The following is a 26,160-nucleotide window of genomic DNA, read 5'->3' on the forward strand; positions in this document are numbered from 1 at the left end:
AGTGTTATAAAGATCTTTTGACTCAGCAGAGAGGCAGCTCAGGAAGCTCTGAGGGACCTGCAGGAGGCGATGAGAGTGGAATAGAAACTCCTGATGGCCCCAAAGGAGGTTAGATGTGGTTAGGTACTGCAGTGTAGGTGTCTGTGTGCGGGGGGATGTGGCAGCAAGGGTGGAGAGCTGGGAAAAGTAAATACAGGGACCACAAAGAGTTAAAGTTTGCCATGGCAAAACTAAATTTGCTTCTGGGGAGCAGAAACAGCAAGTGGTCAGCTTAGGAGACAGGGGATGCACAAGAGCCTCTGCATCAGCCCAGGGAAAGAGGAGCTGTTAGAGATGAGTGTCCTAAAAGGGTTCTCTGGAGGAAATTTGTAAGAAGTGCTATTATTCAGTGATTCTAGACTCAATGGTTGAGCTGAGCAGGCCAGAGGGTTTTCAGAGTGAAGCAGTTAATCACATACCAAAAACCTGCAGCCACTGAAGCCACCTCCAGTCCTGGAGGGGAAGAAGTGAACCCAGCATTTGTCCTGGGAACACAGGAGCAGCAGCTGCCGTCTGCCCGGCCTGATGCCATTTGTACAGCCTTGTAGAACACTTGATTCCAAAACAACATTGTGGTTAGTGATGGCTTTTAAAACAGGATCCTAAAATGTCTGTGAGTAGGCCCTTGGAAAGACAAACCAGTTCCAGTTCAGAGGGAAGATCACACCTCTGATCTGGTCACCTTCTCCAGCAGGCGGGTTGCGCAGCAGAACTGAGATAATCTTGAGTGGTGGCTTTTATTTGCCCTGCTTGGGTCAGAAACCTGCATGAGAAACTTACTGCTTTCACGGGGAAATCTTAATTTCCCACCTATTTGTATTCCCAGCCACTTTCTAGCCTTGTGTCCTTACACCAGCAGCGTCCACTACATCTCTTTCCCACCCTGGTGTTGACTTTGTGTTCACACAGCTCCAGTCCCCCGTTTTCCCAACCCCTCAACCCGAGCTCTTTGTGTTTGACTTGTCTTGTGTTATGTAACACTGGGGTCTTGTCACAGTCCTGTGATTTGTAGATGGTGCTTTTCCTGCCCCAGACACTTCCAGCTGACAGTTGCTCAATCTGGAATGGCTGCCACTGTTGTCCCTTGTCCCTAAGAGCACAGTTGCACAGTCCATGCTGCTGAATCAAATCCCTTCCCCATTACTCCAGTCCTCAAGGTCATTATGATCTTTCCATGTGATGTCTTGGCCTCTTCTAGATTGATGATAGCATCTCGTTTTGTCTCATCAGCAAATTTCCTTTGCATTCTCCTGCTTTCTTGTGCCAAGATCATTAATGCAAATGTTAAGCAGAATAATTTTTGAGGCAGAAACTCAAGGAACTGTACTGGTAAAGCCCCTTTGGTCTGACATGTCCCCTTTCAGCTGAAGCAATTACCATGGCCCTTTTAGGCAGCTCTTTACTTACTTTACATTTCATATGCCAGTCACATCTTCTCCAGCTTAGCTAATAATTTACTATGTGGCACCATTTCAAATGTCTTACTGAAGCCCAGAAGAGTGAGATCTACTGCATTTCTTTATCGCAAATATCTGTGAACTTATAAAAGGAAGCTGTTAGGTTGGTGTTGGTTTTGCATCAGGACCATACTGTGTGATGTACTGCAAATATGTTGCATGTTGTGCCATGCCTGAGGATCTGGAGAGGGGAGTTCAGTGGGAGGCATATGTCTGCAAAATACAAGATTCTTTACATTAATCTGTGTTGGAGAAGTCTGAGGCTTAACAGAGTTAGTTGATGAAGCAACGTGCTAGCAGATGACATTCACTGTTGGCAAACGTACTCAGGAGTCATTTGAAATACTAATTTCTGTTTCTAAGGTCAAATGAACTACAGTTACTCAGGAAAGAAAAAGGCCTGTGATCATGTTCTTGAGTTTGTGGCCAGATTTTAAAGATATTTAGGTCCTGAGTATTTGGCTCATGTGACTTAGAAGTGTCTGTTCCATTCCTCTTCAATGACATTCAGGTCCCCAAAATGCCATTTTCTTCAGAAAATGAGACTTAACATTTCCTTGTTTTCTAAAGTTGTTTTTTGGAGCTGCAAGTCCAAGGATTAAGCAGAATATTGGAGTGTGTGAAGGATGGGACAGAAACTAATTCTCCAAATGCCATCATGTTGTTGTTAGAAACTAGGGGAATGATTTCCGAATACCACATTCAGCTCTGATTGCTTTGACTCAGAGAGGGATAGAGCTGGCACAGAAGACTTTGAGCCAGGTAATGAAAGCATTTAGCGACTTGGAGATGAAAGGCTGAAAAGAGTGGGGCAAATAGATGAAGGGAGCTTAAAAAGAAACATTCAATATTGATTATTTACCCTTTCATGCAGGAGAAGAAAGGGACATCTATGTGGCTAAAACCATTTAAAGAGAGTGTACTAGAGAAATATTTTGACACAAGGCATTAATTAACATATGAAACCCTCTGCTAGAAGGTCTCATCAAGGGCAAAAAGTGGAAAAGAAAGAAGCAATTGCTATGACATAACCCCAGTTTTGTAAGTTTAGGTAACTTTTTATTTTTAGCCTGTTTTTGTGGAAATGGGGCTTATGCAATCTGCTGTCTGGGTGCAGGAGTTAATGATAGTTGGTGCCTGCAAACTCAAAACTGAAATTGCTTCTTGCATGCAGACGACTTGTGTTTTAAATCCTGGCGCTGCGTTCACGCAGGTGGGTGCAGGTCTCTGCAGAGGCAGCAGCCGGGAGCCCCTGGTTCTGTCCGGTTGCACAGAAGAGCTGTAGGTTGGTACATCTGGGAGGCCAGAGTCCATGTGCCCTTTCCAAAACTAAACCCAGCCCTAGTGGGAATTAGACCTGGGGTTTTGCTCTGCTTGAGGATGGGGACGGGGACTGCAGGTGCAAGGCATGAGTCAGAAGAGAGAAGGAGCAGAATGGAGGCAAAAACTGTGTGAGAGCAGAGGGGCTGTGGGTGCATTTTTGGGGAGCCAGGGCAGAGCAAAGGTGCATGCACAGCATGGAAAGAAGGTGCCTATGTGCTGGCAAGTGAGCATCTGACCTGGGTCTTTCCCTGTGCCTTGTGCTCTGAATCCTGCTGCTTACAGAGGGATGGATTCACATTTGGGTGAAGCATGGTGGTACTTTCTCGCATAAATGCTTCCTTCTGTTATGCAGCATTTCTCTTCCCTGGGTTTGTTTAAAGAAATGTCTCTGCCTTGAGGAGTGAAGGGTGCTTGAGGCTGGGGACTTGGGGTCAATATGGGGAGTCTGGGAGGGGGTGAGAGAAGCTGTGGCTGCAGCCACCTCTTGGTGAGATGCATCCCTTGGGGGAATCTCTAAGCTCTCAGACACGGTAACCAGCTCCAAGTGTCCCTGTGGTTTGGCAGAGCTGTGCTGCGTTCCTGGAGGGTGTCAGACACATGTGCCTGCAGTGTCAAATTATTTTACTAATCCCCTTGTGTTTTTCTGTAATGTGTGTGTGTGCTGCAGCCTCCTGCCTCGGGAGAGGTTATTTTGCTCCTACTGCTCTCTCTCCTTTCTGTCTAGTGTAGAAGTCACTGAGGCTGGTAGGGAGAACAGGTTTATCTTTGATCCAGGACCACAGAAAAACCTCTGTACTAGGTTGTTGGTCTTTGTGCAGGGCAGAGCATGGGTTTCTATGAGGGAAATGGGACATTCAGAAATTTGAATCAAAAATATATTGGTGGAGATGGGTTTAAGGAATTCCACTTGGAATACTAAATTCCTTTCATAAAACAATACATGCAAGGGTCAGTGATAACTCACTGCAGGGTGATGTGTGTTCCTTGCAACCTCTAGCCACGGGATCCCTTTGCATAATTTTTATCAATGATGAGTGTCACTTCCCAGATGGATGTTGTGTAATGCCACGTGGTTTTCTCTGCACTTGCCTGAGACTGTGGTGTTGGCAGTTTCCTTCATTTCTTTTGGCCTGTGGTTTCCTTCTGGTGAAGGCAGAAGGGCTGCTGTGGTCCTTTTAGCCCCGCAAAGCCCAGTGCCCCACGCGTCTGGTGCAGAGAGCATCCCCCTGCCCTGACTCAGGGTCAGAGGGATGTTTCTACCAGGGATTTGTCCTCAGGGAAAACTCTCTGCAGAGCTGGGGAGGCTTCCTGAAGTCTGCTGTAACCGAGGCAGTTGTCTCAGCTTTCCTTAGCAGGCTTGGGGATCAGAAGCGATGCTGCTCTCTTTATAATGACTGAGATCATCCCTTGTCTTTGTGTCTAAATAAATCCTGTGATGTTGTCTGGCTGCCCTGTTTGCATGCAGGGCCTTATTGCTGCTCCTTTCTAGCTCTTCTGTCACTTATTTCTTAAAATGTGAGGCCCTAAGGGGCAAGTTCCTCACCAGCACCAGTTACCCTGGTACTGAGCCGATCTGGGGGCTGCTCTGGCCACACACTGTCCCTCCTGTTTCTTCTGGCTGCGCTCCAAGTGCAGCTCTTCACATGTCACCATGTCTTGACTCTGTCCTGCCCTCAGGTCAGGGATGATGCTCCCTCTGCTCTTTTAACCCTGCTCACAGTCCCTGGTGGAAATGTGGGTTTTAGACTTAAAATGCTCCCTTTCCTTAAGGAGACATATGCAAGACAGTGCCAAAAGCATCCGATAATTTAAGACTAGTGTCCTGTTTGCTAATCACTGGTTTTCTGGTCCCTCTCCCACTCCCTGTGAGCTCGTCCTGCTCATCACCAGTGACCCAGAGATGGCCACAATCTGGGGCCTTTTTGTTTGATCATACCTTCCTTATCTGCCTCTTCCTTACTTTTGTTCTCTTTTCTCGCCCATGTGCCCTAAATTTTGTGTTGAGTACTCGACCCCAACCTCTTGTTTTCTTTATGCAAAGACAATACAAAAAGAGGTGGCATCTTTGGTTACTTGCTCCCCTTTCTAACTAACGGGCTTTTACTTCCTTTTGTTTTTCACATTTATATTTGTAAAGCTGGGTTTTCTGGCCTACTGTGTTTCCTCCCGTCCTTCCCCTGCCTTGAATTTCTCGTGTGTTCCTTTGCTGGATTAGAAAGTCATCTGCTTACAGAGATCTTCCGTGGCAGGAAAAATAAAACCATAAGTAATTTCTTCACTCTCCCTTTACATCAGTTCCTTATATTTAATTCCTTAAACATGCTCAAACACAAATAATATACTTTTGCTGAGCTGCAATTTTGTGCAATTCATTGAAATATCCTCAGTTCCAGTTAGCGTGGAAAGTATTTCATCAGCATCCAGTAAGAAGTCCTATCCGGCTCTCATCTCAGTGGAGAACTGAAAGTTTGGCCAACCACTTCTGCAGCAAAGAGGAAATATTTTCACCATTTCCATCAGAAATAATCTTTGCAATTGTGAGATTTTCTGTGGTTCCTACCAGACAAACAACTTTCCTCTGGTTACTGATATAGCCAGTGCCCACAGATCATAGAATCATAGAATATTTTGGGCTGGAAGGGACCCTCAAAGCTCATCCGGTCCAACCCCTGCTATGAGCAGGGACATCTTCACCCAGATCAGGCTGCTCAGAGCCCTGTCCTGCCTGGCCTTATTCATTCATAGCCTCAGGCATGGCAGTTTAAACAGAAGGAGCTGAAACACAGGCAGTTGCAGAAGGGAGCTGGAGAGGTTGTTTCTGTTCCTATCACTGCCCTGAGGCCAGACCAGCTCCTCTTGAAGTCTCCAGTGGGATACTTTACACTTGTTCTCTCCTCTGCTCCATCTTTTCTAAAAGAAACAATCCTGACCTTTTCTCCTAATCCCTTGCCTCCTCTCAAACAAGGTCTAGCTTGGAGCAATACATCCTTCAGACAGGGACCTGTTGACATGGGAAGGCAAAAGACCATTGCAGCCACTGTGGGGCTTATCCCTTCATGCATATGGGGAGCATCACCCCACCATGTGGTGGGGATGGGAGGATGGGCATGACCACTGCTCAGCATCTCGGTGAGTTGGACTTTCCCCTTGAATCAGGGCAGCAGGAATGAGCCATGCCTGAGCAAGGGTCAGGAGGAGGGTGGGAAGCCAGCATTTGTGTGGGAGCTGAGAGCTGGACATCCAGCCTTCTGTGGCATCAAGAAGCAGCATCGGGGCAAGGCCAGAAAAAAGGGGGAGAAAAAATTAGGAAGTAGAAACTTCGAGAGCTCTTAATTTCTGGGTGTTCACCCATGGGGGTGTTTGGGAATTACCCTTTGGGATTGCAAATGCTGCCCCTTTTCTGTCACGCTGAGATCTCCTCCAGGTTTAATCTGCAAGGCTGCAATGAGCTGATCCCAGTGGGTGCCAGCAGAGTCCTCTCCTCCCTCCAGCTCCTACTCTTAATGCCCTTATCTCCTGACATGGGTGCATTTGTGGGTTTTTGGGGGGCTAAGCCAGTAGAGAGAGCTTTTTGGACAAAATTATCCTGCTTGGTAAGAAGCAGGCTAGCAGTAATTACAACAACTTGACTGAAAAGAGGCTGCAGATTGCAGCCAAAACTAAAATCTTTGCAGAGGTGTAAATCCCCTGTTCAGGCAGGGGATGGGGAGGCTGGCAGGCCAGGCTACAGCCTGAGCCCGCTGCTCCAGCCCTGGAGCAGATCAATGGAGCCCAGTCCCTACAGGGCCCCCAGGCCTCCATGTCCCTGCAGCCTTTCCAGCACGAGAATACTGTCTTTAACCATATTGCTGGCAAAAAGGGACAAATGTGAAATGCCTAGTGACTTTGAGCTCAACACAATTTTGTTCCTACATGATCTTTCCTAAGTGTCCAACCAAGAATTGGTATGATGAGTACAGATGAGTATATGTGCAGAGCATCATTGTGGAGACAACTCTGTTCCTGCTGTGATGGTGGAGCAGGGTGAGAAGTGGTGTTTAAGGCAAAACTGTGTGTCATGGAGGTTTGGGGTCTGACCAGTCCCACTGGGCACCCAAATGGAATCTGAAAGTTGCAGCCCTGTGGCTGGCGCTTCCTCTTCTGCAGTTTCCTTCCCCAGCTCAGCAAAACTGGCTGCTCCTGACATAATTTCCCCGGTATGATGCACTCATTTTTCCTTTCCTTGAAATCCTGTGCCCGCCCAGCGTACAGGGATAAAAGGAGGAGATGGCACAGGGTCCGGAGCATCGTGCGGAGAAGAGCCCTGCAGCCCTCAGCTCCTGCCCCGCTTGCAGATCCCTCGGCCCCCGCAGCACCATGAAGGTCCTCGCAGCCGCCCTGGTCGCTCTCCTGCTCATGGCTACCTGCTCCCCGTCCCAGGCCCATCTCGGTGAGTCCGGTGTCTCAGCATCCTCCCCGGCACACGGTGTGCCATCACTCCATGTCAGCTGCTGGGCAGCTGCAGAGCCCTGTCCCCATCAGCTGGGACCCTGTGGTTCTAGCCTGGGGTCTCATTGGGTCTGTCTGTCTGCCCTCACAGATGGTGTTCCCACCGCCTGCTGCTTCAGCTACCAGCAACGCCCAGTCCCGCGGAGCCTCATCGCCTCCATCTATACCACCAGCAGCAGCTGCACCGAGCCGGGGGTGATGTGAGTACCCAGTGCTGCTTGGGGCTTGGGGGTGATGGCAGAGGCAATGCCCCAAGGGTGACGGGGAGGAGGATGAGGGCAAAGATGGGGACACTGGGGTGCTGCAACAGAACCCGGCAGGGACACCTGCTGTCCAGACAAGCGTCCTAATGTGGGTTTTCTCTTGGCAGCCTGGTCACCAAGAAGAAGAGGGAACTGTGCGTGGACCCCCAGGCTCCCTGGGTGCAGGCGCATCTGAAACAGTTCCAGAGCCTGGAGAACTGACCCTTCCCCACTGCACCTGCCCTGTCCTTACTGCTGTCCCTGCTGTGTCCCCAGTGCTGCCCCTGGAGGGCTCAGCTATCAGCCCCTGTCACGCAAGAGACTACTTGAACTGCAGCCTTCTTCAAGGGGAAATTTATTCTATTTAACTTATTTAAGGTCAACTAAATATTTTTTGCTAAGAAAAGTGAAAAAATGTAATTTATACTATATTAAAATAATAACTTAAAGTAATTTAAACTATATCAATGTGCCTGTTAATGAAGAGAGAGGAGTTTTGATGCCTAAATAAAGTGTTTGTGTACCCTTTGGGTGTGTCTGAAGTCCTTACTAGAACCCTGACATGGGAGAAGGGACCCACGGGGATCCTCACACGCTGGGCTCGCTGCTCCTGTCTGGCAAGGTAAATTCATCCCCGTGGCAGCTCCTGCAGTGCTCACTTGAACTCCCCAAAGAGTTGGGAGCCGCAGCCATGGTGAGCTGAATGTTTGGGTCAGTTCTCATGGATTCAGAACCCATCCTGACATCACAGCCACCCAACTGCCTCGGGGTCACAGTTTGCCCATCAGAACAGCTGCACACTGCCAGGGGACAGCAGCAACACCACCCACAGCACTGCATTGGGGTGCCAATAGGGGTAATGCCTGGAGCAAGATATGGTGCAGTGTCACACCACAAACGCACTGGGCTGAATAAAAAGCCCCATGCAACTACCCATTGCTCAGTGACACGGTTGTCACAGATTTTGGAAGATCGGGATGTTCAACTGCACCTGCATCCCCATGGCCAGACAACTGCTTTGCTGCAGCCACTTGTGATAGAGCTGACCTCGTGGCACCGCGTGATGCTGAATTTGCCCCCCCCACAGCGTCCCACGGAGGAGCAGGCAGGACCCTCCTGTGCACCCACCCTGTGCAAAAGGAAGCGCCGGGTCCCCAAGAAGGAAGGTGAGCACAGAGCATCCCCTGTGCACCTGCCAGAGGGGATTTTGTCTGTTGAAGAGAGGCCCCTGCACGGTGGGAAATTGCTCTTGCCCCTCCCCAATCCTGGTGTTACCCTCAGTGACACCTTACCATGGTGCTGGGGATGATGGTGCTGTTGTCCCCGGCAGTGTGTGGGCTGTGCCGCCGAAGAAACTGTGACCCTGATGTGGTTGGGGAGCTGTGCCATCAGGATGGGCTCTGTGTCCATGAGAACTGCCTGGTGAGGGCTTGAAACTCCTTGTCACCAACAACCCTTGGTTCCCAGCCCTACGCACCTGGCAGCCCCCAGCATGTCACCCTTTTCCCCTCCTGCAGTACCATGCTAGTGGGCTGGAGCAGAGAGGGGCTGATGATGAAGGCTTCTATGGCTTCCTCTTCTCTGACATCCAAGAGAAGCTGAAGCAGGTGGCACAGAAGGTGAGGCTGGGATGTGTGTCCACACCATGATCTCCATGTCCCTTGTCTGGCACCTCAAAGGCCAGAAACCCTCTAGGGATGCTCTGGCAGTCGCCTGCAAGAAAACCCCAGATCTTCCTTGATCATAAACGGACATTTCTGCAGAAAGTTGGGATTTGGAGAGGGGAGGAGGCTTTATCAGTGGCCTGGTGCCACAATCAGATGTCCCACCAAAACACAGTGGCAGGGCTCTGCTGAATGAGGGCAGAGTTCCCTGGGGTGTGTGGCCATGACACCATCCACCTCTGTGCTGTCCCCAGAGATGCTGCATCTGCCAGCTGCCGGGAGCCTCGGTCACCTGCCGGGGCCGGCGCTGCCCCCGAACGTTCCACTTCCCCTGCGGCAGCGAGCGGGGCTGCGTCTCCCAGTTCTTTGGGGAGTTCAAGTGAGTGCAGCCGCCCCACAGGGCTGGGGCAGGGGCAGAGCAGGGCTGGGGCTGAACTGTCCCCTGGGTCCCGCAGGTCCTTCTGCTGGAAGCACCGGCCGGTGCAGCGGGTGCGGGCGGTGCAGCAGGACCAGACCTGCTGCCTCATCTGCCAGGAGGCAGTGGCGGGTCGGCCCGGCTATGACACACTGGTCTGTCCTGCCTGTGTCAGCGCCTGGTTCCATCGCCGCTGCATCCAGGTAGGTGGCATAGTCCCCAGTCCCTGATGCCATCAACTGTCATCACCTAGTCACCCAGTTGCGAGGGGATGAAAGAGACCTCCCAGCTGCTGATGGTGATGCTGGGTCTGCCCCAGGGCCAGGCGCTGCGCTCTGCCCTGCACCATTTCCGCTGCCCGCTCTGCCAGGACATGGTGACCTTCCAGGAGGAGATGTTTCGCCTGGGCATCAAAATCCCCAACAGGTTGGTGCCTTTCTACCTATCTCCCTGCCTCCCACTGCCATGTTTTGGCTGATCCCCTCCTGCATCCCTAGATGCTGGTGTGGTTTCACACCCTGCCCCTGGGGCTGATCCCTCCCCTGCTCCCACAGAGATGCTGCTTGGGAGGAGGACGGGACCTTTGACGACCATTACCTGCGGCACAGCTCCTGTGACGCCAGCCAGTGCCTGTGCCCAGCGGGACGGGAGCAGGTAGAGAAGAAGGGGTGAGTGCAGCTGGCCCCGGTCCTTACAGCCCCAGCAAAGAGATGATGCCTTCATCTTTTCCTTTGGGCAGTGCTGGAGCTTCCCTGGGATGCCAAGCCAGGCACAGCACAGGGTGTATGTTACCATCTCAGCCCTAGGGCTGGCAGCCCATAACTCAGGGACTTTTGATAACACGGGGTCCCGTTGCTCCCCCAGGCCCTGGAGACTTCTGCTCTGCAGCTCCTGTGGCTCCCGTGGGACCCACCAGCGCTGCTCTGCCATGGGGGAAGATGACGACTCCTGGGAGTGCATCGACTGCAGAGACCCGCGCACCAGCTGGGGCTGGAGCTGTGTCGTGCTTTAACCCCAGCCGGCAACCCGGACCACGCAGCTGCTCGCTCAGCACCCATGTTGCCATTTAGCTCTGGGCCTGCGACTAAACAACAAAACAGTTTCTCTCTCACCGACTCTGGGGGGAAGGAAGGGTAAGAGAAGGACAGACTCATGGTTTCAAAAAGAAGCAGATTTAATCAAATAACAATAAAAGAATAATGATGCAAAGCATTAGTTGGCCACTAGAATGCATACTCCTGTCAATGAACGTCAGAGATGGACACTTGAGCGTGGTTAGTCCAGTAAAGATGCGGCTGTGAACAGCACTGCATAGGGAAGTCATGCGAACTGGGGCCTGGGAGCAGGAACAGGAGCAGGACCCCGCAGGGACAGTGTCCATGAGGAATGAGAGCTGTTCCCTGCAACTTCCTTCTTAAATACCAAGAGTGATGTTCGTGTTACAGAATACTCCTTTTGGCAAACTTGAGTCAGCTGTCCTGGATCTAGTTTAAGTGCTAAATTAATATTATCTATATAATATGTTAATGCACTTGAAAACTTATGGTGAGAATATAGCCTTAGTAGTATAAAATGTCACTATCAATTGCAATATTTGAGAATTTCTCATGGTGAACAGGGAGTATTTGCTTAGATGTGCACCAAACTTTTCACACAAAATGATCATAAGCAACTGACTGCAATCCCCTCTGGCCATGGGTCTGGAGTCTGGGCTGGCTCGAACGGGTGTCACTGCAAGGGACAGGGAGATGATGAGCATCACAAGCCCATGCCACACTCCCTCCTTCCCCAGATCCCAGCCCTGCACCTGTCCCCAGCTCACAGATGCAGGAAGGGAGATGACTGGGGTGGGGACCATTGTGACCCGGCTCTGCACATGCAGTGCCGTGTTGTGATTGTACCTCTGTACAGCACACAAACACCCTGGAATGCTCCATGCAACTGTCCCCCGCTCAGCGGCATGATTGCCACACGTTCTGGAGGATCAGGACAGTCTGTGACAGCACTGACATCCCCACGGCCAGCCATCTCCTTTGCTGCAGCCGCTTGAGGTGATAGAGCTGACATCGTGGTGCTGCAGGATGCCGCAGTTCCCCCCTGTGCAGTGTCCTGCGGTGCTGCCAGACGAGCAGGCAGGACCCTCCTGTGCGCCCACCCCGTGCAAAAGGAAGCGTCAGGTTTCCGAGAATGAAGGTGAGCACAGAGCATCCCCCGGGCACCTCCCAGAGGGGATTTTCACCAGTGTCCGACTGCGTGTGCAGAGACCCTCATGCCATGGGAAATGGCTCCCACCCCCACCCCTTCATCCTGCCAGTGTTACCCCCACCAGCACCCCACCATGGTGCTGAGGGTGACGATGCTGCTGTCTCCTGGCAGTGTGCAGGCTGTGCCAACGGGCAGACTGCGATCCTGATGTGGTTGGGCGGCTGTGCCGTCAGGATGGGCTCTGTGTCCATGAGAACTGCCTGGTGAGTCCCTGGGGCTTGACAACCCCTGTCACCAACATCTCCCTGTCCCTAGCCCTGCCTCTGGCATGTCACCCTTTTCCCCTCCTGCAGTACCACTCCAGCGGGCTGGAGCAGAGAGGGGCTGATGACGAGGGCTTCTATGGCTTCCTCTTCTCTGACATCCAGCAGAAGCTGAAGCAGGTGGCACAGAAGGTGAGGCTGGGGGACACGTGTCCCCACCCCGGTCTCCATGTACCTTGTCTGGCACCTCCAAGTCCAGCAACGCTACAGAGTTGCTGCAAGCAACATTCAGATCTTCCTTGATCAAAAAGGAACACTTCTACAGAAACTGGGGATTTGAGGAGGGGAGGCAGCTTTATCAGTGGCCTGCTGTCACCAGCTAGGCAACCCACCGAAATGTGGCAGGGCTGTGCTGGATCAGGGCAAACGGGGTTCCCTGGGGTGTGTGGCCATGACACCATCCACCTCTGTGCTGTCCCCAGAGATGCTGCATCTGCCGGCTGCCGGGAGCCTCGGTCACCTGCCGGGGCCGGCGCTGCCCCCGAACGTTCCACTTCCCCTGCGGCAGCGAGCGGGGCTGCGTCTCCCAGTTCTTTGGGGAGTTCAAGTGAGTGCAGCCGCCCCACAGGGCTGGGGCAGGGGCAGAGCAGGGCTGGGGCTGAACTGTCCCTTGGGTCCCACAGGTCCTTCTGCTGGAAGCACCGGCCGGTGCAGCGGGTGCGGGCGGTGCAGCAGGACCAGACCTGCTGCCTCATCTGCCAGGAGGCAGTGGCGGGTCGGCCCGGCTATGACACCCTGGTCTGTCCTGCCTGTGTCAGCGCCTGGTTCCATCGCCGCTGCATCCAGGTATGTATCACTGTCCCCAGCCCCTGATGTGATCATCCCTGTGGTCACCCTGTCACTCAGCTTTGGGAGTATGAATGAAACCCCCCAGCTGCTGATGGTGATGCTGGTTCTGCCCCAGGGCCAGGCACTGCGCTCTGCCCTGCACTATTTCCGCTGCCCGCTCTGCCAGGACATGGTGACCTTCCAGGAGGAGATGTTTCGCCTCGGCATCAACATCCCCAACAGGCCAGTGCCCTCCTCTCTTGCCTCTCTCTCTTCTGTGATGCTCTGGCTGATCTCCTGCATCGCTGGGTGCTATTGGGGTGTCCCCACCCGGGGCTGATCCCTCCCCTGCTCCCACAGGGATGCTGCCTGGGAGGATGGGACCTTTGACGATCATTACCTGAGGCACAGCTCCTGCGATGCTGGCCAGTGCCTGTGCCCAGCAGGACGGGAGCAGGTAGAGAACATGGGGTGAGTGCAACTGGTCCCAGTCTCCACAGCCCTAGTGAGGAGACGATGAATTTGTCTTTTCCTTTGGGCAGGGCTGGGGCTTCCCTGAGATGCCGAGCTGGGCTGCCAGGATGAGGAGCGTGGAGGGGGCTCAGCACAGCACCAGGGCTGGCATCCCACAGCTTGGGGACCTTTGTTGACACTGGGTTCCATTGCATCCCCAGGCCTTGGAGACTTCTGCTCTGCAGCTCCTGTGGCTCCCATGGGACCCACCAGCACTGCTCTGCCATGGGGGAAGAAGACGACTCCTGGGAGTGCAGCGACTGCAGAGACCTGCACACTGGTGAGGGGTGCAGCCACCAGGGTCCCCAGGGCCACCACAGCCATCTGGGACCTAGGGACAGATGTAGCGTTGTGATCCAGAGAGGGAGAGACTGTGGCATGGGCTTGTGCGCATCATCTCCCTGTCCCTTACAGTGTTCCTCACTGCTGCCAGCCCAGAATCCAGCCTGCCGGTGCAGGGACCGTCGCATAGCACCCCGGCTCCTGGCACTTCGACTGAGGAAGAGGAGGCCAGGATCCCTGAAGGACACCCTGATGACCAACTCCCCTCCCAACCTGTGTCCCAGAAACCTGCAGATTCTCCCTAATAAAAGTTGGAGCTTCACAGGTAGGTTTGCTGATGTGCTTGAGCACTGCAAGGCAAGAGCCTCCACGGCGGCTCTGATCCTCCTGTGGGCATTGCGGGTGCTGCCAGGCCTGGTCCCAAATAAGAGCTGGCAGTGGCAATCCCAGGGAGATGCTGCTGTCCCCCTGTGGGGATGTGCTGGCTGGCACTGGAGCTGAACCCGGGCTGGGGAGCAGGGAGCACCACAGTAGCTGCCGTGGGGCTGACTTCACCCTGCTCAGAGAAGACCAGTGAGCCCAGGGCATGGGGAGGGCAAGGAGATCCCCGTGGGTCCCTTCTCCCATGTCAGAGCTCCAGCAGAGACTTCAGAGACACTCAAAGGGGTTGATAGCAAAACCATTTTATTTAGGCATCAAAACTCCTCTCTCTTCATTAACAGGCACATTGATATAGTTTAAATAACTTTGTTTTAAATTATTATTTTAATATAGTATAAATTACATTTATATTTTCACTTTTCTTAGCAAAAAATATTTAGTTGACCTTAAATAAGTTAAATAGAATAAATTTCCCCTTGAAGAAGGCTGCAGTTCAAGTACTCTCTTGCGTGACAGGGGCTGGTAGCTGGGCCCTGCGGTGGCGGCACTGGGGACACGGTGTGGACAGCGGGGAAGGGTCAGTTCTCCAGGCTCTGGAAGTGTTTCAAATGCGCCTGCACCCAGGGCGCCCGGGGGTCCGCGCACAGTTCCCTCTTCTTCTTGGTGACCAGGCTGTCAAGAGAAAACCTGCATTGGCATGCTTGTCTGGGCAGCAGGTGCCCACGCTGTGTCCTGCTGCAGCACCCCAGGTGTCCCTGGCTTTGTTCCCGTCCCCCTCTGGGCCACCACCCCGACCATTGCCCCTGATCCCCTGGCAGCACTGGGTACTCACATCACCCCTGGCTGGGTGCAGCTGCTGCTGGTGGTGTAGATGGAGGCGATGAGGCTCCGCGGGACGGGGCGTTGCTGGTAGCTGAAGCAGCAGGTGGTGGGGACGCCATCTGTGAGGGCAGACAGACAGACAGACAGACCCAGTGAGACCCCAGGCTACAGCACAGCCTCTGGCCCCACTTCTGCTTGGGGTTCCCCAGGGATTTGCCTTCTCCCTTTCCCCTTTGTGTCATATTCCCTGGCACTGGCCCCCAGGACACCTGTGTCCCCAAGCCTGAGTCCCAGCATTGGGGTGGTCTCCTGCTCCCAGCTCCCGCCCCACCAGCCATGGGGTCCATGCTGATGGGGATGGGGTTCTGCAGCTGCCCAGCAGCTGACATGGAGTGATGGCACACTGTGTGCCGGGGAGGATGCTGAGACACCGGACTCACCGAGATGGGCCTGGGACGGGGAGCAGGTAGCCATGAGCAGGAGAGCGACCAGGGCGGCTGCGAGGACCTTCATGGTGCTGCGGGGGCCGAGGGATCTGCGAGCGGGGCAGGAGCTGAGGGCTGCAGGGCTCTTCTCCGCACGATGCTCCGGACCCTGTGCCATCTCCTCCTTTTATCCCTGTACGCTGGGCGGGCACAGGATTTCAAGGAAAGGAAAAATGAGTGCATCATACCGGGAAAACTATGTCAGGAGCAGCCAGTTTTGCTGAGCTGGGGAAGGAAACTGCAGAAGAGGAAGCGCCAGCCATGGGGCTGCAACTTTCAGATTCCATTTGGGTGCCCGGCGGGGACTGGTCCGACCCCAAGTCCCCATGACACTTACCCTGCTGTTGCTGCAAGTACCCCACTGGCCATGACCCAGGTTGGGGCATGAAGCCTCATGGCCAGAGCTCCAACTACAATCCCAACTGGTGGCCGTGGAGCAACAGCATGAGCTCCAGGCAGGGATTTGCTTGGCTACAGCCCCAGCAGCATCACTGTGTCAGGGGGCTGTGGAGTCAAATCCCAGCTTATCCCCGGTTTTGCCACAAATACCACTTCTCACCCTGCTCCACCATTACAGCAGGGTTACAGAATTAGCTCTGGAGCACTGTAGCTGGAGCCCTGATGGGAATCAGGGGGATGAAGGATGCTCCAGGTTCCCTGTGCTTGCTGGTAACGTGCACAAAGTATCTGATTTTTCTATTTTTTCTTGTCTTTAAGGAAATTATTGACATGAGTGACATGCTCAGTATGGTCCAATTTCCTTCATTTGCCCTCCCCATTGCTGCTGTGGTGAGTGGATGGGTTGTAGGGGCTACAGGAGTATGTTCCATGTGATGAAGTGATCCTGGGGGACCTGGACCACCCCAGCACAAACAAGGTCACCCCCATGGGTGCCTATCCCCAGGGGTCTGGCTGAGGCTGAAGGACAGTGCTAAACCTCCAACCACCTCTCCTTCTGCAGCTGCCCCTATTCAACCCCTTGACCCATCTGGGAAAAAACAAACCAAGCCCCAGGTGTCCCCCAAACACAACTTTTCTCCCATTGCCAGCCTCTGCCTGCCTTTTTCCCTGCATCAATCTTCATCCCACCAGGCAGGCAGCCTGGGCAGGCGCTGCTTCATCTTGAAGAGGAGCTGGGAAGCATCAGCCTTGGCCCTTTGGGTTTCCCTGCCCTCCCAGGGGCTCCTGGACTATTCCTGGGATGCACACCCTGATGAAACCCCTGTTTTCTCCCACAGGATTTACATCAACTCACTCCAGCAACAGGTCAGAACATAGCATTTTATTAAACCCATCAAGGGATGTACAGTAGTGTAGAGGAGGTGACAGCAGGGGAGGGGATGGAGCCGGGTCCATAGCTTAACAAGATGGAAACATAAAGGTAATTATGGGATGCAAATAAATAAAGCTTAATGGGAAGGTAGCTTCATGTGGAGGCACTGGGTGACTCTTTCTGCCGCTGGTACTGCTGGAACCAGCTCTCCTCCGGGTCCACACAGAACTTCTTCCCCTTCAGCAGCTCCACACTTGGGGGAGAGAGGGGCTGTGTTAGTTGGGAGGGTGCAGGATCTGGCCATGCCTTAGGCTTCCCCCCTCAGCTTAGGAATGCCCACAGCATCGTGTCCCACATCCCAAAAAAGTGCTGACTTTTAGCAGCCTCTGAAACCTCTGGCTTCCTTCCTGTTTTTCTGCCTGGCAGCTGAAACAGGCGCTTTTGGGGCTATTAGGGATGAAGCAGTGAGGAGGGAGGTGCATGTGAAGAGCCAGGGCGGGGCACCCCCACCCATGGGCACCCTTTGGAGGCAGCTTGTTCTGGGGGATCCCTGAAGGCAGAGCAACAAGTAGGGAAGGTAGGCAAGCGAGGGTGAGGAGAGGGATGCCAGGGAGGAAGGCTGGGTGGGGGCTTGGGGGTACTCACCGCACAGCCTTGCGGGAGCAGTGGGAAGGTGTCTTCTGGTAGCTCCTGATGAGGAAAGCTGGGATTTTCTGCTGGATGAACATCTCCTTGTAGCAGCATGTGCTGTAGTGGCTGCGGACTGGGAGGAGGCAAGAGAGGTTGGTGGTGTCCATGCCTGGCATGAGGGGTGCAGGTGCTTCAAAGCCCTCCCCAAGACGATTTTTGCTTGTTTTGAACAAGACCAGGGCAGCTCTGTGCTTGGGCAGCTGGTGATGCCCTCAGGCCCCCAAACCCATGGCAGAAGCAGGAGTTGAAGCTCTCATCCCCCTTCCTGACCCCATACAACCCCCTCAGTGTGGGAGCCAGCGACAGCATCAGGGTCATGGTGGGGAAAGTCTCAGTGTTGGTACTCACAGGAGGCACCCTGGCTTCCAATCCAGAGATCCACCAGCAGCAGGGTGAGCAGGGCCAAGGAGAAGAACTTCATGTCCAACCCAGGGCTCGGTCAGCAACCAGCAGCTGGCAGCTCTTGCTGACTCGTGGCCGCCGAGAGCTACCTGCCTCTCCTCCCTGCAGCTCAGTGTGATATATCCCCCGACCAGGCTTTCCATGACAGCTCTGGACTCTCCCCAGGGAAAGAACCAACCAGAGATATTGATAAAGGGCAACCAGTGAATGGAAATTCCTCCTCCTGGCCACTCCAGCCCCTGCGGTACCCAAGGGCTGCTGGAAACTGTGGCGAGCAGCCGGCAGCTCTGCATTGCTGGTGATGCGCTGTGGCCGGCAGTCTATTTTGGGTTGGGTTTTGCCGCTGGCAAACCACACAGGATGATGCTCACGCTTGCCAAAGCCCAGAGTTTATCTTCAAAACCCACCCATTGTCAGCTCAGCTGCGATGTCTCTCTTGCAATTTTGCACAGGGGTGAGTGGCTCAGCAGTGACCAGGCTCATCCCAGCCGACCCTGAGACCCTTTGCTGGCTGTCCATCGTGGTGGCTGTGCCCATCGTGGTGGCTGTGCCCACCGTGGTGCCTATAACAGTGGCTGTGCCCATCACATCTTGTGGCATCGTGGAAGCATGGGCTGTCAGTAGGGCCTGACCAGGCATCCCTGAGGGGCAGCTCTGATCAAATTTTGGCCAGGGATCTCCTCTTGTTGAGATGGCTGATGAGGAGCATGAGAAGCCCCCTCCTCTGGGGCTTTGGCTCCTCTCAGCTCCTTACAGACCCCAGCACTTACAGCTGTGGTTTAACATCTGGGTAGGAGAGCCAACAGCAGGATCTGCCTACTCCCAAGACACTTGCACAGACAGATGTTTGCATGCGTGAGATCATGTTTAATTCTGTTCAGCGTGTTGTACAAAAAATAACCATGGAATTGCTCCCCCTTAACCCCTCTGCTGCTGCCAGGCAGGCGGGCACAGCCTCACTGACACGCTGCTGCTGCCTGCAAGGGGTACGGGCAGCTGCCTATGTGCCAAGGCAGGGCTGAGAGTGTGGGGCTGGCAGTGGGTCTGGACCCCAGTGTCCTGTGGGGCCAGCACACCACATCCTGGTGGGATGCTGGGGATGGTAAAGGCCCTTAGCCTTCAGAGATGTGGTGAGGGTCATAGCAGTGTGATGGGGAGGATGTCCCCAACAAGCTTCTGTATCCAAATGTGATGTCCCAGCAGCCGGCTCAGCAAAGGGGTCACCTTCATGGTGTCCTGTCCCCTGTACAGGGGACTCCCTGTGCTGCCTCCAGCCGCCCCACTAGCTGGGGATGGAGAAGGAGCTGACTTGGAAGCTCTGCTGGTACCTCTTCACCCAGGGCCTGCTTGCCTGGGCGCAGATTTCCTTCCCGCTCTTCACCCTGAAGCTGGGGCAGAGACAAGATGGGGTTAGCAGGGTGGTGTTATGGGGACCCCGGTACTGAGTTTCCAAGGGCCTCAGAGACACAGAGGATCAGGATTGGACCCAACAAAACCAGGCACAGGGTCTGGGAGGGTCTCGAGGGTCTTTAGTTGAAGATGTCCCTGCTCATTGCAGGGTAGTTGCACTAGATGAGCTTTGGAGGTCCCTTCCAACCCAAACTATTCTGTGATTCCATGGTTCTATCCCCAGGGCTGGGTTTAGGGTACTCACATCACAGCCTGGTGCGGGCACTCGGGGCTGGTGACGTAGCAGCTGACAACGTTGTCTCTCTTGATCCTTCTTGTCTGGAAGTTGAAGCAGCACTTGTCCGGCACGGCCGGGGCTCCTGGGGGCACAGCGCCAGCTCAGCTTAACCCACAGCTCCCCACCTCCCATCACAGCCCTCCCACGGTGGCCGCGGTGACTCTTTGCGGGGAGCCCCCCTTGCACCCCATGCATGAAGCAAACCCATCCCCAGGGCCCTGGGGGCTGTCCCTGTCCCTCAGCTACAGGGACAGAGCAGACAGCAGTGCAGTGCTCACTCTGGGCCAGGCTCTGGCAGCACAGTGCGGCGAGGAGGAGGAGAGCATAGACCACCCCGGCTGCCTTCGCCATGCTGGGCTGCAGGAGGGCTGCTCTGTGGCGCCGGGGCAGAGCTGTGGTCTGCCGGGGTCAGGGCTGCCAGGCGGCTTTTATAGGGGAGCAGCAGGGCTGATGTCCCTCCGGGCCAGGGGTTGTGTAGACGGGGAGGACCTGGCCCCCTGCCATGGCTTTTTCTCCTGCAGTGACTTGGTTTCCTGCCATGTCCCAAAGCACACAGGGTGAGCAATATCAACCCCCCTCAGCACAGTCCTGGGAAGGGAAAAACCTGCTCCCAGGCTGTGCTTTTGGCTCCCCATGGGCTTGGAACTTTTCCCAAGCTTCTGCCTCCAGTGTTAGATTTGCTGGCTGGCTTGCTCCCAAGTTTGGCTCTGTACCCTTGTCCCCTGGGCAGGTTGCACACCCCCTGACAGGAGCCCCAGGGTGGGCTAGAGTGTCTGGGCATCTCCCTTGGACAGGACCAGGGCCGGGCTCAGCACCCCGCAGGGTCCCCAGCAGCTGCAGGCACACCTGATGGTCCATGTCCTCCCCCTGTACCACAAAGTTTCGCATCCCAGCTGAGGAGACAAATGGCCAAATACCCACCTCACACCTAAAAAGCCATAGAGAAACAGCTTCTGTTTGGTTGCACCAGGCATGTACATGGGACTGTGTTGGTTTTGGGGGCTTTTGAGGCCATCAGGGCCAGGAGAAGGCTCCAGGTGGCTCCTGTTCCCCCCTCCCAGTGCCAAAGCAGTAGCTCATGTTCTTGGCTGTGCTGAGCTGGGAAAGGCAGAGGCCAGTTTGGGGTTTCTCCAGTGGATTTTGCTTGACCACAGCTGTCCAAAAAAACCCCTTTCCCCCCACCTCCACCCCTGGCAAATCCCAGGACATGTCCCAGCTTCCTGCAGCTGGTGGGAAGCAGGGAGGAGATGCAGACGTGCATCCCCACCAGCTTGGCTGTGTGGACAGCCACGTCCCGCAGTGTGGGGCTGGGGACACCAATGACACCCTGTCGGTGTTTTTGCCACCCTGGGCTGCCATGGAGACCCGGCTGGGGAGAGCATGGGGTGCTGGTCCAGGCAGGGACCTGCCCCTATGGGAAAAGGGGCCATGTCCCTCCATTTACTCTCTCCAAAGCCATTTCCCAGAAATCAGCCTCAATTTTTTGGGGGATGCACATGTGAGATAATAGAGGGGTGCCGCAAGTGGGGCTGGGTGATGCCCCAGGGCAGACAGGTGCAGACAAGAGGGGGTCCATGTTTCCGTGCCTGGTTGGTGGAGCAGAGCACCTTCCCACCATCACCCAAATGCCCATTTAATCTCTCCTTAGAAAGACAACACAGAGTGGAGGAAAGCAGATGACTCTGGTCCTGGTCCAGTGCAGCTCCCTGCCTCACCTTTCCCTTCCCAGATCCATCCATTCCATCTTATTCCCCTTTTTACCTCCGTGCACTGAGGAATTTGTGCTCCAGCTGGGCTAAATGTGTCCTCCTAAGGGCAAAAAATGTTTCCTGCAATAAGAAAGTGAAACAGAATCACAGGAAAACAAAGGAGGATTCATTGGACTTGGAAAGGCTCCTTTTAATGACTCATGTGCTAAATGCTGGCATAGGTCAGGCTGGGAAATTCCTGGGATGATGTTCCCAGCACCTGCAGCATTCCTTCATCCTGAGACCCGGGTTGGGGAGAAGGGCTGAGCCCCGCAGGAGGCGTGGGAGGTGTGGGTGTCTGCAAAATATATGGGACAGATCCTGCTTTTGCTGCCAAGAAGAGCAGGGGAAGGTGGCAAATCTGGCATGTTGGTAGAGGCACTGAGGACACTGCTGGGGCTGAGCTCCCATTGTCCTCTCCAAAAAATTGGTAGGGGCTCCAAATCTCCCACTGCTGAGGGGGAACAAGGCTGTTCCCATCCCACTGGCCCCACCTGGGCATTGCTCTCCACAGCTTTGCTGCATCCCTGAACAGAAAGTGCAAGCAGCTCCTGGGGAAACCATTGCCTCGGCTAGGAATGAGTCGATGCTTAATCACCCTCCATGCTCAGAACCAGCCCCAGCCTTGTCCCACTGGGCTCTGCATTGCTGGGGCTGCTGGAGAGATGAGCTGCTGCAGGATGGGCACCTCCTCAGCAACACAACCCTCCTGGAAATGCTGCCTGTCCCTGGGTGAGGGTCGCTTTACCAGCCATGTTTGCAGATGCTTTATTGATGCTGTGGTGCTTTTCCTCGTTTCAGCTGATCGATAACCCTGGGGGAGGAAGATCTAAGTGCAGTGCCCTCAGGACGGGCCGGCTGCTGCAGCTGGGGCAGCCAAAGTCATGAATGTAATCAAAGCAGCTTTACCAGGTCAGGTCTGTTTTCTATAAAGGATTTGAGTTATTCTTCTCCCTTTTAAATCTCCGTCTTGGTCAGATCAGCTTTTCCATTACCCTGCTGGGGCTGATGGTGAGATAACCACTAAATGTACATCCCACAGGTGCTATTTCCTTTTTTAAGGTACTTGCTGGGCCCCGGCCACCTGGGACTTTCCCACCTGCTTGTGGAGATGGTTTATATTGAGGTGGGTCCACCCTCGCCTGTCCACAGGAAGAGGTGGCTCATAGTCCCCAGAGCCACTCATGCCCCTGGGAAGCCCCACTGGCTCCTGCACAGATGGCGTCACCTTCCCCCAAAAGCAGCAGAGTTTGTTAGCAGGTTTTTGTTTGTTTGTTTGTTTGGAGCCTGTGCTCCTGGCTGAGGGCTGTGCTGGGGCAGCCCCCCTTTCCTGGCTGCCGGTGCTGGGCAGTGGAGTGTATCACCCTACATCCTTCTGGCCCCAGAACAGGGAAAGCATCCCCAAAGGGAAAGGTTTTCAACCCCAAACAATGGCTGAGTGGATCAGAGTGCCCATGGCAGAGCTGATCCCAAAGGCAAAAAGCTTTCCATGGGGATGATGGTCCCTCCTGCATCAACAGGGGCAAGGGGGCTTTGTGGTACCCGTGTTGTACCATTCAGGCGGCTCATCCCCCAGCATTTCTCCTCTCTCAGCTGTCCTGGGCTGAACTTTCCCCCGTCCATGGAGTCCCCGCTGTCTGCTGCCTGACTCATTTCCCGTGTCTTTTGGCCCCCAGCATCCTGGCTGCCTCCGCATGAGGACCGGCCCTGGTTGAAAAGCTGATTTCATACCAAACTCCCCCTGCTTGAGATTATGATCAGGGCTGGGATGCTCGAGTTGAGTGATCTCTTCCCCCTCCCCACTCCCCAAGCTTGGCCTTTGAAACCCTGGAGTTTAATACTGAAAATAAACCCGAAGCATTATCTGCACCCTGATTTCTGCAGCTTGCACACACCTCATGATTTCCCAGCAACCTGAAAGAAGCAGCATTTTATGATAGAACAAAAAGAAGAAACCTCAAAAGACAAGTGAGATGCTCATAAAATCCTCTGCGCCCAGGAGCTGGGGTCACAAATAACTTAAAAAAATCACACTAGGGACTTGGTGGGCTCTCTGGATTTTCTGCAGGCACAAGGCTGGACAGTGCTGGCAGGATGCAGGGAGGTGGTGACGAGCAACGGGGCTCCGCATCACCAGGGTGTGGGGGGCTCTGCTGCACCACCCTGAATTCCCCTGCTACCTGACCATGAATCCCTGTGGTGTTTTCCCCCAGGCTGCAGCTATCAGCAGCCACGATCTGCTTTTGTGGTGTTAGCGACTGTTAGTGTTCACACTTATTTTCTGAAACCACCTGCCCAGGAAGGAAAAGACACTCAGCAGAAGACGAATTCATTTCCCTTGTGACCACCCCGGGGTACTTTTCTTCAGCATCTTTCCCCAGCACCACTCAGAGCTGGGGGAGCCAGGACCGGTGTGGCCGTGCAGCAGCCCTGGCACAACTGCCCTTTCCTCGTGGTGAGAGTCATTGCTGGAAATTTCCCTAATATGCTTTTACAACTGTTTCCCGGGCGAGGTGCCAGCCCACGGGAACCCTTTGGCCCCAAAGGATGGGTGCCCTGGCTCTGCCACGCTGCAGCAATGGGGAGAGGAGGATTTGGGGCTTGGGGTGCAAAGTCAGCAGAGAGGTTTCTGTATCCCTCCAAGCCGTGGCTGCTGTTTTTCCTCGGCTTGGCACAAGATGTCAGTGCTGTCCAAGGAACGGCTACTGGTGCTGTCCCACCGCATGGCCTGGCTGGCCATGGTGCTCCATCACCTTGGGGTCCCCAGCCTGGGGTCTTGCCCGGCTGCTCCTGGGTCCTGGCTGTGCCCCCCACACCAGGACTTGTTCCGACTGATGGAGATGCACCAAGATCAGCAGGTCTCAGCCAGTGCCACGGCCTCGGGTCCTTCTTTGCAGACACCACGAGGCTCTCAGACACCGCCGGTCCCATGGGAACCATCTGCAGAGAAACCTGGCAGCCAGGAGGGGGAAGGTGGAGGAGGATCAGCCCCATCCCCACGTCCCACGACACCACCATTGCTGACACTGGCTGTCCGCTCTCTTTCTGCGGTGTCAGTTCGTGTACAAGGGATGGAGAGCAGGTCGCCCAGGGCCAGCAGCCCTTGGGGGGAGATGAGCTGCTCCATGCTGGGGAAAAATAGGAAAGGGTGAAAAGAAGCTGGAAATGAAAGAATCGAAACCCTCTACCAGCCACATGTGTAAAGGGGCGGGGGGGAAACCCTCAAAAGAGTGTTGACAAGTCTGGAGGCTTCTGGGATGTTGGGTGACCAGAAAAATAACACATCAAAGACCTCGCATATGCCTGAAGACAGATAAAAACTCTGAGCCAAAATGTTCTATGAATATTTAACTACCATCAATATTTAATTAGCAGATAGAAAGAGATTAAGAGCAAAGGGATCTATCATCCGTGTGTGCTTCAGCCCCGCTCTGTGGGCTTGGGCTTGCCCGTGGAGGCAGTGGGGGTCACAGGGCATCCCCAAAAGAGGGAAGTAGCCCACTGAAAGGAAAGGGTCTGCTCTGGGTGGGAGAGGGGAGGTATAACTTGTGCATGACCCAGGTGCTGTACCTCTGAGACAGCCTTCCAACTAGAATCTGCAAACAAAGTCTTTTTGGAGATCCAGGATACTCCAAAAAGTGTATCTTTGCCCACCAGCACCATGGGTCCCCCCATATTCCAATGAATTGGCCGCTGAAGGCAGCAAATGGAGCTGGGGAGATTCTGTAGAGAGTGGGTCAGGATCTGAGCTTTCCCAGGGGATGCACAGGGCTGAGCTGGGGGCAGCTTTTGGGGAGCACAGTGCTGCTGGGGGCTGATCAGCCTGGGGTGCTCTGCGGGCCCAGGGCACAGGAGCTGCCCTGGGGGGGGACATTGGAGACAACTTCTCACCCTGCCTGAGTCCATCCAACTTTTGGTCCATGCTCACCCTCCTCCAGACCTGAAATCCTCCCCTTGTTCTGCTGCCTGTGACACCCTCTGCCTGCCCCCAAAGCTGCCTCCAGCCCATGCTGCTAATGTTTTGCCTTGGGTGTCTGAGCCATATGCGCCTGAGTGTCTAATCCACTGTTAATCCCGAATGACTAATCCTTTTAGGTGACAGCAATGGTTCTAGGGTGGCAGGAGGGGAGGGGATAAGCACCCCATCTGCCACTGTGGTCCTCTCCTAGACCGTGTCCCAATATCCCTTGTGTCAGGGGACATCTCAGCAGCCCCCAACCTCCAGCCCAACCACACGGTTTCACAGGAGGCTCGTCGTGGGCCACCGCGGTCCTCAAGACTGGGGTGGGTGCTGGGAGAGGTTCGAGGTTGGGGAGGGCTTGTCTTGGCCATTCCTGGGGCTGGGGGGAGAGCTGGGGGTCCCACTACAGCTCAGCCCTGGGCTTTGGGCCCCCTCTCCCGTTCTTTGAGGTTATTTCCCTCTCTGGGAGCTGCCTTAACTGCCGGGGACTGGAGAGGGCAGTAAAAGCCAAGCTGTGATCGATTTTCCTTGCCTGCTGGGCCAGGCGCAGGCAGGACCTGGGGGATGCAGGACAGGCACATTTGCAGCCCCCAAAATGTCTTAGAAACTCTTTCCAGCCCCATTCCCAGCCAAATTATTGCTTGCACAAGCGAAGCACTTTGTGGGTGCAATCTTGAGGGTGTCTAGATCCAAGAATTTGGCCTGGATTAGGTCTTGGAGGTGAGGATGCAGGGCTGGGGTTGGGATGGTGACAGAGAACGTCCCCCTGCACTGCCCCATTCCCTCTATCCACCCCAAAGCTGTTCCCTGCAGCCAGCTGATGAGCAGTAGTACCGTGTCCTCTTGCAGACTGTGACATCTTGGTGGCTTTACTCTCCCAGCTGGGGTTTTGTGGCCAACCTGGTCCACGAGCATCTCCCAAGCTGTGGATTCTGCGGAACAGGGAAGTATTTCACACCTGCTGACGGCTGCTGGCAGCATGCAGCCAGCAA

General features: G+C 54.4%; 6 protein-coding genes across 6 annotated transcripts; 3 read left to right on the forward strand and 3 right to left on the reverse strand.

Annotated features, from left to right (window-relative positions):
* Positions 1-5,805: 5,805 nt before the first annotated feature.
* On the forward strand, positions 5,806-8,077 carry LOC102084337 (C-C motif chemokine 3-like). The gene is made up of 4 exons (XM_013366857.3): positions 5,806-5,948; positions 7,064-7,248; positions 7,399-7,507; positions 7,678-8,077. Exons 2-4 carry the CDS (start codon positions 7,086-7,088, stop codon positions 7,769-7,771), a joined length of 366 nt encoding a protein of 121 aa, XP_013222311.3. The 5' UTR covers positions 5,806-5,948; positions 7,064-7,085; the 3' UTR covers positions 7,772-8,077.
* Positions 8,078-8,110: 33 nt separating this feature from the next.
* Positions 8,111-10,794, forward strand: LOC102090344 (PHD finger protein 7). Its single transcript, XM_005502104.3, has 8 exons — positions 8,111-8,715; positions 8,880-8,971; positions 9,067-9,168; positions 9,468-9,592; positions 9,669-9,831; positions 9,948-10,054; positions 10,183-10,296; positions 10,493-10,794. Exons 1-8 carry the CDS (start codon positions 8,253-8,255, stop codon positions 10,638-10,640), a joined length of 1,314 nt encoding a protein of 437 aa, XP_005502161.3. The 5' UTR covers positions 8,111-8,252; the 3' UTR covers positions 10,641-10,794.
* Positions 10,795-11,521: 727 nt separating this feature from the next.
* On the forward strand, positions 11,522-14,135 carry LOC102090167 (PHD finger protein 7). The gene is made up of 9 exons (XM_005502103.3): positions 11,522-11,821; positions 12,005-12,096; positions 12,187-12,288; positions 12,579-12,703; positions 12,780-12,942; positions 13,061-13,167; positions 13,285-13,395; positions 13,599-13,717; positions 13,852-14,135. The coding sequence occupies exons 1-9, from the start codon at positions 11,710-11,712 to the stop codon at positions 14,022-14,024; spliced, it is 1,104 nt and encodes a 367-aa protein (XP_005502160.2). The 5' UTR covers positions 11,522-11,709; the 3' UTR covers positions 14,025-14,135.
* A 251-nt stretch (positions 14,136-14,386) lies between these two features.
* On the reverse strand, positions 14,387-15,593 carry LOC102084147 (C-C motif chemokine 3). Its single transcript, XM_005501981.3, has 3 exons — positions 15,363-15,593; positions 14,933-15,041; positions 14,387-14,772 (listed from the first exon to the last, which is right to left on the reverse strand). The coding sequence occupies exons 1-3, from the start codon at positions 15,523-15,525 to the stop codon at positions 14,679-14,681; spliced, it is 366 nt and encodes a 121-aa protein (XP_005502038.3). The 5' UTR covers positions 15,526-15,593; the 3' UTR covers positions 14,387-14,678.
* Positions 15,594-16,674: 1,081 nt separating this feature from the next.
* On the reverse strand, positions 16,675-18,086 carry LOC102083958 (C-C motif chemokine 7). Its single transcript, XM_005501980.3, has 3 exons — positions 17,719-18,086; positions 17,326-17,443; positions 16,675-16,933 (listed from the first exon to the last, which is right to left on the reverse strand). Exons 1-3 carry the CDS (start codon positions 17,789-17,791, stop codon positions 16,834-16,836), a joined length of 291 nt encoding a protein of 96 aa, XP_005502037.1. The 5' UTR covers positions 17,792-18,086; the 3' UTR covers positions 16,675-16,833.
* A 532-nt stretch (positions 18,087-18,618) lies between these two features.
* On the reverse strand, positions 18,619-19,893 carry LOC102083777 (C-C motif chemokine 4). Its single transcript, XM_005501979.3, has 3 exons — positions 19,738-19,893; positions 19,427-19,541; positions 18,619-19,160 (listed from the first exon to the last, which is right to left on the reverse strand). Exons 1-3 carry the CDS (start codon positions 19,808-19,810, stop codon positions 19,055-19,057), a joined length of 294 nt encoding a protein of 97 aa, XP_005502036.1. The 5' UTR covers positions 19,811-19,893; the 3' UTR covers positions 18,619-19,054.
* Between the last annotated feature and the right edge of the window lie 6,267 nt (positions 19,894-26,160).

Source organism: Columba livia, chromosome 20, assembly GCF_036013475.1.
Source record: "Columba livia isolate bColLiv1 breed racing homer chromosome 20, bColLiv1.pat.W.v2, whole genome shotgun sequence".
NCBI classification, from domain to species: domain Eukaryota; kingdom Metazoa; phylum Chordata; class Aves; order Columbiformes; family Columbidae; genus Columba; species Columba livia.

What these genes read in the sequence shown, in the direction of transcription:
- LOC102084337 (XM_013366857.3), top strand. Translation starts at nt 7,086, where the DNA reads ATGGCACAGGGTCCGGAGCATCGTGCGGAGAAGAGCCCTGCAGCCCTC. An exon ending in CCCGTCCCAGGCCCATCTCG is followed by an intron (nt 7,249 to 7,398) that starts GTGAGTCCGGTG and finishes CTGCCCTCACAG; the next exon opens with ATGGTGTTCCCACCGCCTGC. An exon ending in TGCACCGAGCCGGGGGTGAT is followed by an intron (nt 7,508 to 7,677) that starts GTGAGTACCCAG and finishes TTCTCTTGGCAG; the next exon opens with CCTGGTCACCAAGAAGAAGA.
- LOC102083958 (XM_005501980.3), bottom strand. Translation starts at nt 17,791, where the DNA reads ATGAAGTTCTTCTCCTTGGCCCTGCTCACCCTGCTGCTGGTGGATCTC. An exon ending in TGGAAGCCAGGGTGCCTCCT is followed by an intron (nt 17,444 to 17,718) that starts GTGAGTACCAAC and finishes GCCTCCTCCCAG; the next exon opens with TCCGCAGCCACTACAGCACA. An exon ending in TGCTCCCGCAAGGCTGTGCG is followed by an intron (nt 16,934 to 17,325) that starts GTGAGTACCCCC and finishes CTCTCCCCCAAG; the next exon opens with TGTGGAGCTGCTGAAGGGGA.
- LOC102084147 (XM_005501981.3), bottom strand. Translation starts at nt 15,525, where the DNA reads ATGGCACAGGGTCCGGAGCATCGTGCGGAGAAGAGCCCTGCAGCCCTC. An exon ending in CCCGTCCCAGGCCCATCTCG is followed by an intron (nt 15,042 to 15,362) that starts GTGAGTCCGGTG and finishes CTGCCCTCACAG; the next exon opens with ATGGCGTCCCCACCACCTGC. An exon ending in TGCACCCAGCCAGGGGTGAT is followed by an intron (nt 14,773 to 14,932) that starts GTGAGTACCCAG and finishes TTCTCTTGACAG; the next exon opens with CCTGGTCACCAAGAAGAAGA.
- LOC102090344 (XM_005502104.3), top strand. Translation starts at nt 8,253, where the DNA reads ATGTTTGGGTCAGTTCTCATGGATTCAGAACCCATCCTGACATCACAG. An exon ending in CAGTTCTTTGGGGAGTTCAA is followed by an intron (nt 9,593 to 9,668) that starts GTGAGTGCAGCC and finishes TGGGTCCCGCAG; the next exon opens with GTCCTTCTGCTGGAAGCACC. An exon ending in GGCATCAAAATCCCCAACAG is followed by an intron (nt 10,055 to 10,182) that starts GTTGGTGCCTTT and finishes CTGCTCCCACAG; the next exon opens with AGATGCTGCTTGGGAGGAGG.
- LOC102090167 (XM_005502103.3), top strand. Translation starts at nt 11,710, where the DNA reads ATGCCGCAGTTCCCCCCTGTGCAGTGTCCTGCGGTGCTGCCAGACGAG. An exon ending in CAGTTCTTTGGGGAGTTCAA is followed by an intron (nt 12,704 to 12,779) that starts GTGAGTGCAGCC and finishes TGGGTCCCACAG; the next exon opens with GTCCTTCTGCTGGAAGCACC. An exon ending in GGCATCAACATCCCCAACAG is followed by an intron (nt 13,168 to 13,284) that starts GCCAGTGCCCTC and finishes CTGCTCCCACAG; the next exon opens with GGATGCTGCCTGGGAGGATG.
- LOC102083777 (XM_005501979.3), bottom strand. Translation starts at nt 19,810, where the DNA reads ATGGCGAAGGCAGCCGGGGTGGTCTATGCTCTCCTCCTCCTCGCCGCA. An exon ending in CTGCCAGAGCCTGGCCCAGA is followed by an intron (nt 19,542 to 19,737) that starts GTGAGCACTGCA and finishes CTGTGCCCCCAG; the next exon opens with GAGCCCCGGCCGTGCCGGAC. An exon ending in TGCCCGCACCAGGCTGTGAT is followed by an intron (nt 19,161 to 19,426) that starts GTGAGTACCCTA and finishes TCTCTGCCCCAG; the next exon opens with CTTCAGGGTGAAGAGCGGGA.